At 35.6% G+C, this 14,041-nt stretch overlaps 1 protein-coding gene across 2 annotated transcripts in view; it reads left to right on the top strand.

The window, feature by feature from the left end:
• Positions 1 to 14,041, top strand: part of LOC129265209 (serine/threonine-protein kinase MRCK alpha-like) — a 48,121-nt gene that overhangs the window by 19,267 nt on the left and 14,813 nt on the right. For both annotated transcript variants that reach the window (XM_064102658.1, XM_064102657.1), the window contains exons 17-29: positions 1,896 to 1,961; positions 3,167 to 3,326; positions 3,914 to 3,985; positions 4,499 to 4,703; positions 4,949 to 5,030; positions 5,475 to 5,691; positions 6,379 to 6,519; positions 6,876 to 7,199; positions 7,783 to 7,890; positions 8,465 to 8,545; positions 8,920 to 9,017; positions 11,954 to 12,053; positions 12,890 to 12,986. In XM_064102658.1, coding sequence (XP_063958728.1) covers positions 1,896 to 1,961; positions 3,167 to 3,326; positions 3,914 to 3,985; positions 4,499 to 4,703; positions 4,949 to 5,030; positions 5,475 to 5,691; positions 6,379 to 6,519; positions 6,876 to 7,199; positions 7,783 to 7,890; positions 8,465 to 8,545; positions 8,920 to 9,017; positions 11,954 to 12,053; positions 12,890 to 12,986 — 1,751 coding nt within the window. The remainder of the gene's footprint in view (positions 1 to 1,895; positions 1,962 to 3,166; positions 3,327 to 3,913; positions 3,986 to 4,498; positions 4,704 to 4,948; positions 5,031 to 5,474; positions 5,692 to 6,378; positions 6,520 to 6,875; positions 7,200 to 7,782; positions 7,891 to 8,464; positions 8,546 to 8,919; positions 9,018 to 11,953; positions 12,054 to 12,889; positions 12,987 to 14,041) is intronic.

Raw genomic sequence — 14,041 nt, 5'->3', positions numbered from 1 at the left:
CTATGTCTCAGGCTCATAAGAGGAAATTATGCCAATTTGCGCGTTGATCTTGGGGAAGTGCGTGCGTAGGGAGATGCAGCGTGCGCAGGAAAAATTTATGCCTTCTATTCGGTGTGCAAATTAATCGTAATTAATTAGCAAATCAAATGAATATATCCAGTTATCTTGTAAATAAGAAAATAACAGTAAGTATTTTCATGCGTGTCAGAGCAACATTGTGCCAAATATAGCATTTTTCAAATATATGCCATGTAAAGAGTTGTCCATACAGTGTTCTTATCTTAGTAAGGGGCTAAATTCAAAATATATGTCCAATTTGGTAACCCGCACTTGTAGATTCCATTTGTACTTTTATTGTTGCTTGTGGTCATTAGAATTTTATAAAATCAGACAGATTAGCAGATTATCTTTACTAGTAATCAGGTTTTCTCCTCTTTATCTTTGAGGAAAATAGAAACCCATTTAAATCTCAATTTCTATCACAAGTTTATTGTGTCTTGTTTGATATTTATTCCATATTCTTTAGACTTTGTTTCTATTTGAATATATTTTTTTCATGTGGATCAAAACATATAACGTCTGTTCATATGCATTATCAAGTAGCTTCTACTTCAAATATTCTCATATTTTATCCCATGTAATTTATTTGGTACTCATGTAGAATTTTAAGCTATCTAGCAAATTGATGTTCTAAAAGATTGGAATCTTAACAATATGCAAGTGAAGAATTCCCATAAATGCCAATTACATCTATTTTGAACCTGAAAGTTTCATTTAAAAAATGTGTTTGATCGTAATTGGTAAGAATATTTACACTAAAATTGGATTAAGGTAGTTTTTTTAATCTATTTTGTTGAACAGTAGACCTACATGTATATATAAATGGCAGCAAATTTTTTTTCAAGCAGCCGTCCCTTTATAAGGAACCACAAACGATATTTGAGCTACATTGTTGTCTTTGATGTCTGGTGTTTCAAGCTGGGCATTGCTCCATTGGAATATGTTTGTTGTTACTCAGTCTGAGATTAAAACTCCTTGATCCAATAATATGGTCCTACAACTCTCATTCCATCTCAACGTTTATGGCAAATGTCTTGTCAAGGCTTTTATAGAAGTAGGGGGTGTTGCAAGAAAACATTGCAATCAATCGCAAATAAGTGCTACAATTTTACAATTGATTTATCAGTTGTAACTATAGAAAATCCTCATTATTCTTGTCGCAAGAAGCAGACCAGCAATCAAGTTTGCAATTGATTCGAAGGCATGATTAATTGCTAATTAACAATTGATATACTAATTATAACCATAGCAAATTTATTTTTGTTTCTGGTCGCATGAAGCCAACCAGCAATGAAGTGCAACTATAGAGATTTGTTTAGCAATGAAGTGCAACTATAGAGATTTGTTTTATACTTCTTGATGCTAGAAACAGACCAGCAGTCAAGTTTGCAATTGATTGGAAGACATATGATTGATTGCTAATTTACAATTGATATACCGATTTTAACCATAGCGAATTGATAGCAACTAAAGCGATTTGTTTTATACTTCTTGATGCTAGAAACAGACCAGCAGTCAAGTTTGCAATTGATTGGAAGACGTATGATTGATTGCTAATTTACAATAGATGTACCGATTTAACCATAGCAAATTCTTATTTCTTGTTGCCAGAAGCAGATCAACCATCAAGTGCAAATTTTCAATTTACAAGACTTACAAGACCGATTGATTTTTACACCCAAAGTTGACTTGCAATTGATTCCAAGTTTCTTGCAGTGCCCCAGTAGACCATGTTTTCTGTTTATTTGATCTTTTCTTTGTTGCTCATATGCTTTTCATTGCCAAATCCCCCACGTCACCATCCTCTCTTCTATGTTCATTCATTATTCACACAGTCTGACATGGAAGAACCAGTCAAGGACACAGGTGCTTCATTTGAACCTGTGCCCACTGATGATAAGGTAGGTTGTCACCATGGTTACTGATTTTAGTTGATTTCTACCACTCTGCTTTATTCAGGGATACATCCCCCCCCCCCCCCCGCCAGAGATATCTTCATTTCATTAGCTTTTCCAAGTCCACACAGTGTGTTTCCATATTCATTCGTGTGTTGCTTTTCAAAATTGATCAGGGACCCGTTTGGTTAATCAGATTACAGTAACTTTGTTTTTCCAATTGTTTGGGAACATATATTTTGTAATATCATCATTACGTATGTTTCCACTTTCATTCGTATGTTGCTTTCCAACATTCCAAATCATAAAGTAAATCGATCAGGGACCTGCTTTATACATTTAATACTGATGATTATGGTAACTTTGCCGTTATGGTAATTATGGGTATTGAGCCCTGTTTGACCATGGTAAGTACAGTAATGGAAAAGTCACCATAATGGTAAATTCTTAATGTTACCGGGTCCCAAGACCATTTCACAGCACTGTCGACATGACCAAGTTATCATTCCCAAACAGTCATCACATGCATAGTCAGTTACCCAAGCTTCTCAGTCATAAAAACTTCAAACGTCAGCAAATGACCTCTTATCACCATTGACAGTGATTGTGAAATGGTCCACATTGTGTGGTGTAGTGTTATTACCTTGTTTTGATCAGCATGATAAGATTCCATGGATCTGGATGTTTACTGTCTTATTATTCAATCTATGGTTGTCTTTCTCTTAAGGAGACTTGATTAATTATCGCTCTTTTGAATGATTTAACAAATAATTACATCAAATCTGTTCACTCTTCCTGGTGCTTTGATAGCCAATATGTACCTTTTTTTTTTTTTTTTTGGCATGTTTTGCATAAAAAAATGTTTGTTTCTTGATTCAAGACAAGAGAGAAAGAAAGAAGGAAACTTTAAAGTATTGAATAAAAAGCCTCATGTGTAGTTCATTGTCCTGTGGTGACAGGACATTTGCTTCTGCGACAATTGTTCCGGGCTTATTTTCGTCTAAGATATAGGGTTAGGGTTGCAATAGGGTTTATGTTAGGTTTGGGGTTAGGTTTAGAATAGGGTATAGTATTTTACCCAGGGTTGAAGTTGGTCATTCGATAAGTGTGTGGATTAAGAGCGGAGCAATTGTCGCCAGAGTGTATGTCTTGGAACCCATTGTGTACCTCATATTGTTACACCATATTTCTCGTAATAATTTTTTTTCCAGAGTGTCCACTCATCGGGTACATCATCAGGGGAGACGCCGCCCCCCACACCAAAGCACAAGACGCACAAATTTGTGATAACCAACTTCCAGGTACCGGCCAAGTGTGCTCACTGTACATCGTTGATGCTAGGTCAGAGTAGGCAAGGCATGATGTGTGAAGGTATGTGTATATTCCTTCATTATTTTATATCATTTAGCATAAACTTGGTGTGCCCCAGTGGTAGAGTGTATGCCTCAGGAACGGGAGGTTGTGGGTTCGATCCCTGGCCAGGTCATACCAGAGACTTTAAAAAATGGGTCCTTTTGCCTTCTTACCTTGCACTCGACGTTTAACTGCGGAAGGGTGATAATATTGTTATGGTAAAAAATCAGCTTATCGCTGAGGTGGCTACCCTTGGAATATAAGTTACTGTAATCATTGTCATGTGGGCTAAACAAATAAAATAGACAAAAATTGGAGTGGGGGTATTGGGCACCTTTGAGAATTTCAAGAATGGAGTTTGTTTTAGATATAGATTTCATGGTTCTGACATGAGATATTGAATAGTTTTTCTTTTTGGAATATTTTGATATTATATAGTACATTATTCATAAATTATTCAACACAACTGACTCTTGGATATTCACTTTTATTTGCCACTTTGTTGTAAAACATACTTAATGAAATCTTAGCAAATTATATCCCATTTCTTTTTGTGTGGATATATATATATATATTTTTTTCTCTATTCTTCATTTATTGAACAGTTTGTCATTTTGCTTGTCATGTGGCCTGTGCTGAGAAAGCTCCTAGTGTATGTCCAATCTCACAACAACAAAGTAAGTCCATTGTTTATATTAAAAGGAATTCTTTTATCTTGATAATGGAATGGAAGTTAGGTTTTGCACCAGACAAGATGAAGATTATTTTCAGGATGGTGTTCAGCTTGTTAGTAATGATTTTACATTATTATTTTTTTGGGGTAGTAATTTCAACTTTGTATTTGGAGATTGTGAAATGAGATTATACTGATAACACTGATGTTTGATCATGGTATTTTGAGTCATTTCCCTACAGATGTCTGTTCATGAAACTAACTGTAATTAGTTTTATTCATCATATTTATTATTCTTAAAAAGAATTATGATAAAATGTTCGAAATTCTCTTTAGAAGGTAGATTACAGTTGCTTTAGAAATATCTTTACCATTCAAATTGAGCTGATGCTTTTTTTTGTACATGTCAAAGAAGAACACAAATTTCAGTTTAGAAAATAGAGAAGTGAGAACTCACCTTAGATTTTGAATTACTGTGACTTTAACTAATTTGTTGTATTCCCATCATGCTTTGCAGTGGCAAAACCTCAAGGTATAGACCCGACACGAGGCATCGGTACTGCGTACGAAGGTATACTCAAGATCCCCAAGCCGGGCGGTGTAAGGAAAGGCTGGATGAAGCAGTTTGTAGTGGTGTGTGACTTTAAGCTCTTCCTCTTCGACGTCTTAGATGGGAGGGGGTCGCATCCTACCAACGATATCTCACATATCTTAGACATGAGGTGAGCTATGTGAAACTGTATGGCATTGTCATTTGAAAGAGATTGGACAGTATTCTCTTAGATCCTGACAGCGGACAGAAATAAAATGTATTCCCTTGTGGTTCATTTAGGAAGTAAGGGGGAATTAGAACATTGAATATTCGGCATATCAATATTCAGGATTTCTACTGTCATTTAAGCATTTAATTATTTTTCAAAGCTCATATCAGAGTTCTGATATTCCCCTGTACTTGTTCTTATTTCAGGGATGAAGAGTTTTCTGTTAGTTCTGTCCTAGCTGCCGATGTTATCCATGCACCTTCTAAAGATGTACCATGTATATTCAAGGTAAGTAGCAGAAATCTGTTTGTAGAAACTCTGGGGGTGTTTCAAAAAGATTCATGTGTGACCCTAGAGTCACATTCAAATTTCAGTCTTGTTAGTACATCACTTGGCGGCCAGGGAAGAGGAGAGAAAACTTCATTTTTGTAACCAGATGGTCCCTCCACCCATCCAACCATTGCACTGGAAACACTGGTTAAAATATTGTACGAAGACAAATAAAGGACAATCATAAATGGGCATAAAGATAAAGATAAAGGCAAAAAACCAAACCAAAACACCCTTATAAAGAAATAAGATTATTAGTATATTCTATTCTACCGCTACCTCGTCCACCTCACCCCTCCCACCCCCAGATAAAGGAAAAAAAAAAACCACCCTTATAAAGAAATAAGATTATAAGTATTTTCTAGTCTACCTCTATCTCCTCTTCAACCCTCCCACCCCCAGGTATCGGTATCCCAGCTGAATCCTCCTGGTCTGTGTGCTCAGCTCCTGCTCTTAGCCGACAGCGAGGCCGAGAAAAGGAAATGGGTGGATGCACTCAACAACCTTCAACGTCATCTCAAACACAATCAGCTGCCAGACAGGACAGTCTTCAGAGCCCAGGAGGTCTTCGATAGCAGTATGCCGCTTGTCAAGGTCACGCACTGTGCAGATATTGTTGGTAAGTGACTTTGGAGAGGCATGATAGTTCAGTCTGCGTTCTATTCCCATTTGGTGTGCTAGTGTCTTTTGGTAAGGCATTTATCCTCATGACCAGTTCCCTCAGAGAGGACCTTAGCCTTTGGTTCTCTGGCTGCTGGCTTTAATACAAGTATACATGCTTAGCATTCAGCTAAACAAAAACGATCACCATCACCAAGTTACGTCAACATCCGTTCTGGGAGTGTTTCATAAAACATTTTGTCAGTGATTTTCACTGGCACATTTGCTCTGAGCCAATCAGATGCAAGGATTTTAATAGCTTGTAACAAATAGTCAGTGAGAATCACTGACTATTTGTTTTATGAAATGCTCCCCTGAAGGCTTCCATGGGGAGAATGAATCTATCTTTTGTGGGCATGAACATACAACATGCTGTTTGAGTATGTTTGCATGCTTTTCCATAATTTGCAATGGATCACTGATCTTCTCCATGCAATGAGGAATGTAAACTGATTCCTACAGCTAAAATTGATCTGTCAGTTGTAAAATTGCAACAGAAATTTAGAAAGTAATTGCAAATATTTCCCTTAAACACCCCATCAAAGGGTCACCCCTCTTACTTTTCCTTTTCTACGTTGAAATATGTAACATGGTGAGTTCTCTATTTGAAGTTTCTTTTCATTATTTTTTATTTTCCATCCTGCAGATGCTAGTAGGTTTGTGATTGGAACAGAGGATGGTCTGTACACAGTAGAGATCTCTTCTGGTTACATTGTGCGGGTAGACCGCAAGCAAATCCATCAAGTACGGGTACTCAAAGATGAACAGCTAGTCATAGTCATATCAGGTACGTACTTTCATCTCATTCTAAATCTCATTTTGAAATATCTCACTTGTAGATCATTGTTCTCACAATCTGAATATGCTGAATTTTCATCCAGGTCCCATTTCATGCAGTCTAATATTTATGGTAGCTTTATCATTACGATAAATACCATTAAACCTTGATTTTGATTGGCTGTTTAGCCCTGTTTCCATGGTAGTTAACATAATGGGAAAGTTACATTTGTCATAAAGTAAGTATCGTACGCACACATGTGCTAAAAAGAAAACCATTGATTTTACCAATTTTGAGATTCACTTGAACTACTAAACTTCAGTTTGAATACATTCCATGCACTTCCCACGTTTTTCAACTCACAGGCAGGGGACGTCATTTACGTCTGTTCCCCATTGCCTGCCTGGACGGTGAGGCTACTGTAATCAAGGTTGAAGAGCCCAGGGGTTGCACCATGTTCACGACGGGTATCATCCGCCAAGGCTCCACCACGTGCATGTGCGTCGCCATGAAGCGCACGGTCCTCATCTACGAATTTAACCGAAACAAGGGAAGGCATAAGCGCATCAAGGAGGTGACCCTACCGGCTCCGGCCCAGTGCATGGAGGTGTTCGGGGGACGGCTCTGCGCGGGCTACACCTCCGGGTTCGGACTGTTCAGCATACAGATGGCGGGCCAGCATGTGGAACGTGAGTAGGAGCTCCGTTTTTGTTGTGGTTGTAATAGTTGTATTTTGTTTAGCCAATTGTCTTTATATTTGGACTCGGTCAATGTGATTGTATCTTTTCATCGACTCAAAGTGGTATTGGTAATGGGCTTTGCATTTTTTTATTCGAATCAGCTGCTTATGGACACTATTCCTATGTGGGATACATTTAATAACATTGCTTGTTGAAAACAATATTTTTGTTTAAGTCTAATGACCTCTCAAGAGGAGACAAGGTATTTTCTAGGCAAGATATTCTAAAATATTAAATGCAGATTACACTTCATTTTTGAAGACGTTCATTCTATATTGATCTAAAACCACTTTTAATGACGTTTATTTTAATATTCATAAATTATTTCTTTCATCTAAATACATCTTGCTAACCAAGGAAATCCACCTAGAGTTTTAGATTGATTGTGAAAAATTAGACCTTCATAGATCACTTCTCCATCATCGCCGTACAAAATGTGAATGAAAGAACTTCTTGTAGAAAACCATGTCCTGTAGTCCCAATTATTTTTGTAGAGGATGATGTTTGAAATGATATTTCTTTTTTTCTTCAGCTCTTCTGAACATTGATGACCCGTCATTGAGGTTCTTAACAGAGATCCCTACCGAAGCATTAGCAGCTGTAGAGATCAGCAACAGAGAGTATCTACTTTGCTTCTCAAGTGAGTTTGCACTTTATTCAAAGGCCCGTATTCTGAAGTCTGGTTTAATTTAAACTCTGGTTTAAAGTTGTGGTTTAACTACGGATAGCCAATTGTTACATAAATCACTAACAGTAGAGATATCATATTTCAGCTCATTTGGCTCTCAAATCATTCATAATTGTCTAGGAACTATAAATAGATGATTGTCTTCACCATGGATGAATCAGGAAAGAGCACAGTAAACATAAGAAACAAACAACTTAGTAAAGATTTTGACACTTATGGCTTTCCATAATTTTAGCACAGAGCTAGACCATGGTCTAAGTTAAACCTGACTTCAGAATACAGGCCATAGTCTCTACCTAGGTGGTGTTTCATAGGCACAGCTACAGTTACAGCTACATCTTTTTCGATTATATTTTTTAATTAGCATTTGTATGCTAAGTTGTTATTTGTCAAGACTTATACCATATTTCCTAATTACTTAATTAAGAACGTTATATATATACCCAGACTGTGATCTCTAAACATTAAGTCACTGTAACTAATACTAATTCTTCATACCCACCATATCTTTTCTCCATATCCATAGCTCTTGGTGTATATGTCGACTTCCAGGGTAGACGGACAAGGGAGCAGGAGCTTATGTGGCCTTCCCATCCAACTGAAATTGGTAAGTTGAATGTTGAGTAAAGTATTCCAGCTTTGTGCAATAAACGTATTATTCTTTAATGACTTTTAATGAGGAACTGAAGAACTGTTGATTTCCAGTTATGAGTTATTGTGGATCTATGTATGAATTATAAATGGAAGATTAATGTGGAAATTTATTTTAGATTATGTTAAAACAAATAATATCAATTGAATGATAAAATGTAATGATGAGGATTCATATTTGTTTGTAGTGAAGAGATAAACTATTGTCTACACAATACTTTATTTGTATTTCCCTGTTTTAGCCCTTAATCAGTGGCATGTGTGTTATATATGGCATTGATTTCATGAAAAGTGTGCATTAAAAATGTTATTATATTTTTGTATTTTTAGCCTTCAACAGTCCGTACCTGATTGTATATAGTGACATCTCTGTAGATATATATGATATCAAGATCATGGAATGGGTTCAGACGATACCTATCAAAGGAGTAAGTATCTAGACTAATAAACAATTCATCATCATCATCATCATCATCACCAACATCATCATCATCATCATCATCACCAACATCATCATCATCATCACCATCAACGTCATCGTCGTCATCATCAACACAATCATCATCACCATCAACATCATCGTCATTATCATCATCATCATCAACATCATCATCAACATCATTATCATTATCAACAACATCGTCATCATCACCATCAACATCATCGTCATCATCATCATCAACACCAACTTGAGTGGCAACCTGAAGACAATTGATAATTAAGCCAATTAAAAAGGGAAAGAGAGAGGGGGGAGAAGGAAAAAATCCACCCTATCATACTTTAGAGTGTATATTGATGTCAGTGTCGTTTTTCAGGTACATGAAGTAACCATTATATTTAGTCTCGTCCTTGACTTGTATTTATATTACTTTTATATAGAGTTTTTTTCCCGCCACTTTAATGATTCATCCCAAAATGCAATCCCTTTTGTTTGGCAACAGCTTAATGTCTTTATTCAATTAGGTAGAGCCCCAAAATGCTGAAATCCCTGGATAACGAAAGGTTTACTGAAGTTAATACAGACACGTAATCGCCTATATAAATATCACTTACACAATCCAACTGATGATTCTTTAGAAACATATAAAAGATATCGTAATAAACTAACAATATTGGTTTGAATATCCCGAAAATTGCACTTCACTAATAAAATAAACGATGCCAATGGAAATACAAATACAACTTAAAAATTATCAAAGAAGTGTTGGGTAAAAAACTGCCCCCCCCCCCCCACCTAATGATAAAATCACTCTCAATGGATCTGAAATACTTGATCCCACTAGTTGTGCAAACTTATTCAATTTTTTCTTTACCAATATTGGGCCCGAGCTTGCAAACAAAATTAATAGTCCCAACGGACATTTCACAGACTACCTCTCAGATCCAGATCAAGAATCTCTTTTTTTAACCAACTTTTAACAAACTTCCGAAATAATCAATATTGTCCGTTCCCTTCATAATTCTAGATCTTCTGGTTGTGATGGCATCAGCATGTCTCTTCTTAAGCAAATAATTCACCCTCTTGCTAGCCCTCTGACTCACATATTTAATAACTCCTTATCTAAAAATATTTTTCAGATTTATTCAAAATAGCAAAAGTCAATCCAATCTTTATAAAAGACAACCCTCATGAAATAAGTAATTACCGTCCCATTTCCTTACTTCCCACAATATCTAAAATTCAACAATATCTAAAATTCTAGAAAAAATAATTTACACAAGACTTTATACATTCATAAACAAATACAATATTCTAAATTGTGATCAATATGGTTTTAGAAAAAATTATTCAACAGACTTGGCATTACTTCAAATTTATGACAAAATAACAAATGCCATAGCGTACAAAGAATACGTAACATGATATTTTACTCTCCAAACTCAGCCATTATGGAATACGAGGTCAATCTGTGTCATTGTCTAAAGACGACTTAAATAATCGAAGGCAATTTGTCAATTTTAACAGTTTTGACTCTGATTCTCTTCTAGTTCGGTGTGGTTTTCCTCAAGGTTCCATTTAAGGCCCACTTTTATTTTTACTCCATACTAACAACATTATTAAGACCTCCTCTATTTTGTCCTTCGTTTTATTTGCCGAGGACACCAATATATTTTATTCTCATAAAGACCTTAATTCATTAAACAATATCATAAATCGTGAAATTGATAAAGTATTAAACTGGTTCAAAGCCAATAAACTTTCCCTTGATACAAAAAAAAACATTTTATGTATTTAAGACACCACTCCCATAACATTAACACACCGATTTACATTAACATTGACAGCACCCCCCTAGAACAGAAAAATTAATCTAAATTTTTAGGTGTAATTATAGATGAATCTTTGACTTGAATCAACAGAGACACCATGTTACAATGTCTGTTTCCAAAAGTATTTGAATAATTTCCAAGTTAAAATTCATTCTTCCTCATAAAACTTTATTCCTATCATACAATTTGTTTGTCCTCCCTTATATAACATATTGTAATGTCGTCTGGGCAAATTGTGGTTCTTTTAAACTCAGTTCTATCTTTAAACTACAAAAAAGAGCAATTGGTATGTGCACAGGGTCACATTACTTGGCTCACTCTAAACCATTGTTTCATGAACTCAAAACCTTAAAAATCTTTGATATCAATTAGATTCAAGTAGCTATCTTTATGTTCAAATATTTTAATAATCAACTTCCTCCGTCCTTTAATAATATGTTAAGGTTTAAGAGGTCTGTTCATTCCCGAAAACCTCCATCTCACCAACCCCAAGTTATTAATAACTCATAAATCAGTTTGACATTATGGTCCTGATATGCGGAACAACTTTCCAGACAGTATTATGTCATGTTCAACATTATACTCATTGAAAGCTACTATTAAAAGAAAAATCATCGAATCATATGCATCCCCTTTTCAAGTTGATAATTCAACTGCCCTCTTCTTCACCCGCACCTGCATTGCACCCACTTGACCATTTTTACGAGGCCGCCCTCATTTTCAAGCTTAACCACTCACGATGGCGGTCTCCTGCATTCATTTAAACTGATATTTTCTTTCAATTGAATAATGCTTCTTGTTGATGTTTATTTTTCATTGCTTTATTATGATTATTGTTCTATTGTTTTGTAAAACTTAAATGTATCAATTTTGCAGATGATATGTTGCATATTTATCTTGAATGCAGAAATAAAATAAAATCAAACTGTATAGCAGTGATTTTTTTGGGGTAAATATTCATTCAGTGTTTCAATTTTTAACCTGTAATGTATTGTAATATTGTTAATTTGCTATGAAGCATCTTGAACATCTTATTGAGTTGGAAAATGCTCTATATTATTATTATTCTGCCTTTTCACCCTTTTTTCACCAGACTAGACAACTCTCTTGGGATGGCAGCTTGAACCTTAGCTTCGTCACTGATCTTCATGCACCACGTCTTGTGTACTTCCACAACCGACTGGCTGTATCAGGTAATTTTGATCAAGCAAAACCCTGCGCTACCAGCACCGCGGGGCTGGGGTTGCTATTTATGGTGGCCTCGTCGGTCACTTCTCACAGCCACTATCAATTCGCTATTATGTATTTTTATAATTTGCAAATTGATTTTTTTATTCTATTAATGCAAACTATTTTTATTGTAATCAAAATTAATATGTGAATGAGTTAAATAGATATAGTCCTATATAGATTTTGAATATACTAAGTTAAATCTACATGTTTGATAATATTGTGTAACCTTGTCTTGACCTTGTAATATTGTATACTACAACAGAAAAAAGGGGAAAAAAATGAATCTGAAATTCAATCAAAACTTCAAGGACATGAGTTTGCTCAACTGGTTCTGATACATTGTGCATTGCACCATACCAATGTCGGCAGTTGATGTAGGTGTCTTTTGGTCTGTTACGAAAATTTTAAAAGTTTTTGTTTAACTTGCCCTCATTTTTCTTTATTTCTGCATCAGCTGTGTTCACACTTGGTACAAATGATCCTTGGGTAATACCACATGTGTGTTGATGAGGATGATGAAGTCAAAGGTCATTTAGGGCTCAAAATGTCAAATGATATGAGGCCCTCGCTCGGACGCTACGCTCCCTCGTACAGTTGCAATATTTTTAGGATTTTCTTTGTTGAATTATTGGGAGGTCTGCACAAATCAAGTGCAACCAGATTTCTTAGATATTGAAACATTTCCCCTTTTTTTAATCTTCAGCATTCTCTGTTGTATCTTAAAAGTGTTCTCAATTACTTATCTCTTTTCGATTCTTCTTAATATTGTTTTCCAATATTTTGGTTTGGTTTACAGATCATGAGAAGTTAAATATCCCAACAGTTGTCAAGTCTAGCAAGCAGCAAGCCAACAGGAGAAAATTCTCCTTCAAGTCCAAAGATGAAATTAGGAAGTAAGTTTTGTCTGCCTTTTTTTCTTGCTCACACTGAATATATGTTTTTTTTAAATTAAATATTTTTTGCCTTGAAAGATCAATGTTAGAGCCTTCCACGGGATTTTTTAAAGACCCACCCTTTAGTAATGATCATCATTAGCAATTCCTTGGTGGGCTGTTAAAGCCTCATACCTTAAAGGAGAATGAAACTCTTGGAGCAAGTTAGCTATTGTGAAAGCAGAAAAATCAAAGAATAAGATTAACAAAAGTTTGAGTAAAGTAGGACTAGCAATAGAAGAGTTATGAGCATTTGAATATCGAGATCACTAATGCTATGGAGAACCTCCCATTGGCAATGCGACCAAGATCTATGATGTCACAGATGAACAACTCTCCCCTTTTGGACGCTGAAAATATACCCCAAAACATCTCTTTTTGCTCATTCTAATCATATGACAAACGATTCATCAATGATATAATGTTGTGAAACCTCTGTACTTAATTGTCCTCTCATAAAGAGAACACCTCACCTTGTGATAGACTCTATAAAAGTGAGAATATAAGTGAAATAAGTACTAAAGTAATGAGGGAGTTGTACGTGTGTGACATCACAGATCTTGGTCGCATTGCCAATAGGAGGATCTACATGGCATTAGTGATCTCGATATTCAAATGCTCATAATTTTCTTATTATTCGTTCAATCTTCCTTAAACTTTCAACAATACATGTATGTTTCTTTGATTTTTCTCTTTGATATGGATTCAGCTGGTTTCAAGGGTTTCATTCTCCTTTAATATTTTTGTTTTAACAAGCTCTATGTTGGAATTTTGGCATAAATGGGAACCTTTTTTGGGGGGCCTAGAAAGAATTCTCTCCTTGAATTAGGAGACCGTTTTCAGCTTTTTCTGAACTCTTCTTTGAATTTCTAAATTTTGAGAGAGAAAGTTTTAACAGCCCACCAACAATATTTGGTAATGTAAATGCTATGGATATGCTGGAATGTGATATATAAACTTTAGACCCACCTTGGATACATGGTTAAATTTTTTTTTTTTGGGGGGTGGGGGTTTGC

Source organism: Lytechinus pictus, chromosome 7, assembly GCF_037042905.1.
Source record: "Lytechinus pictus isolate F3 Inbred chromosome 7, Lp3.0, whole genome shotgun sequence".
NCBI classification, from domain to species: Eukaryota; Metazoa; Echinodermata; class Echinoidea; order Temnopleuroida; family Toxopneustidae; genus Lytechinus; species Lytechinus pictus.
The sequence above is the reverse complement of the archived record's forward strand: the minus strand, read 5'-3'. Positions and strand labels throughout refer to the sequence as shown.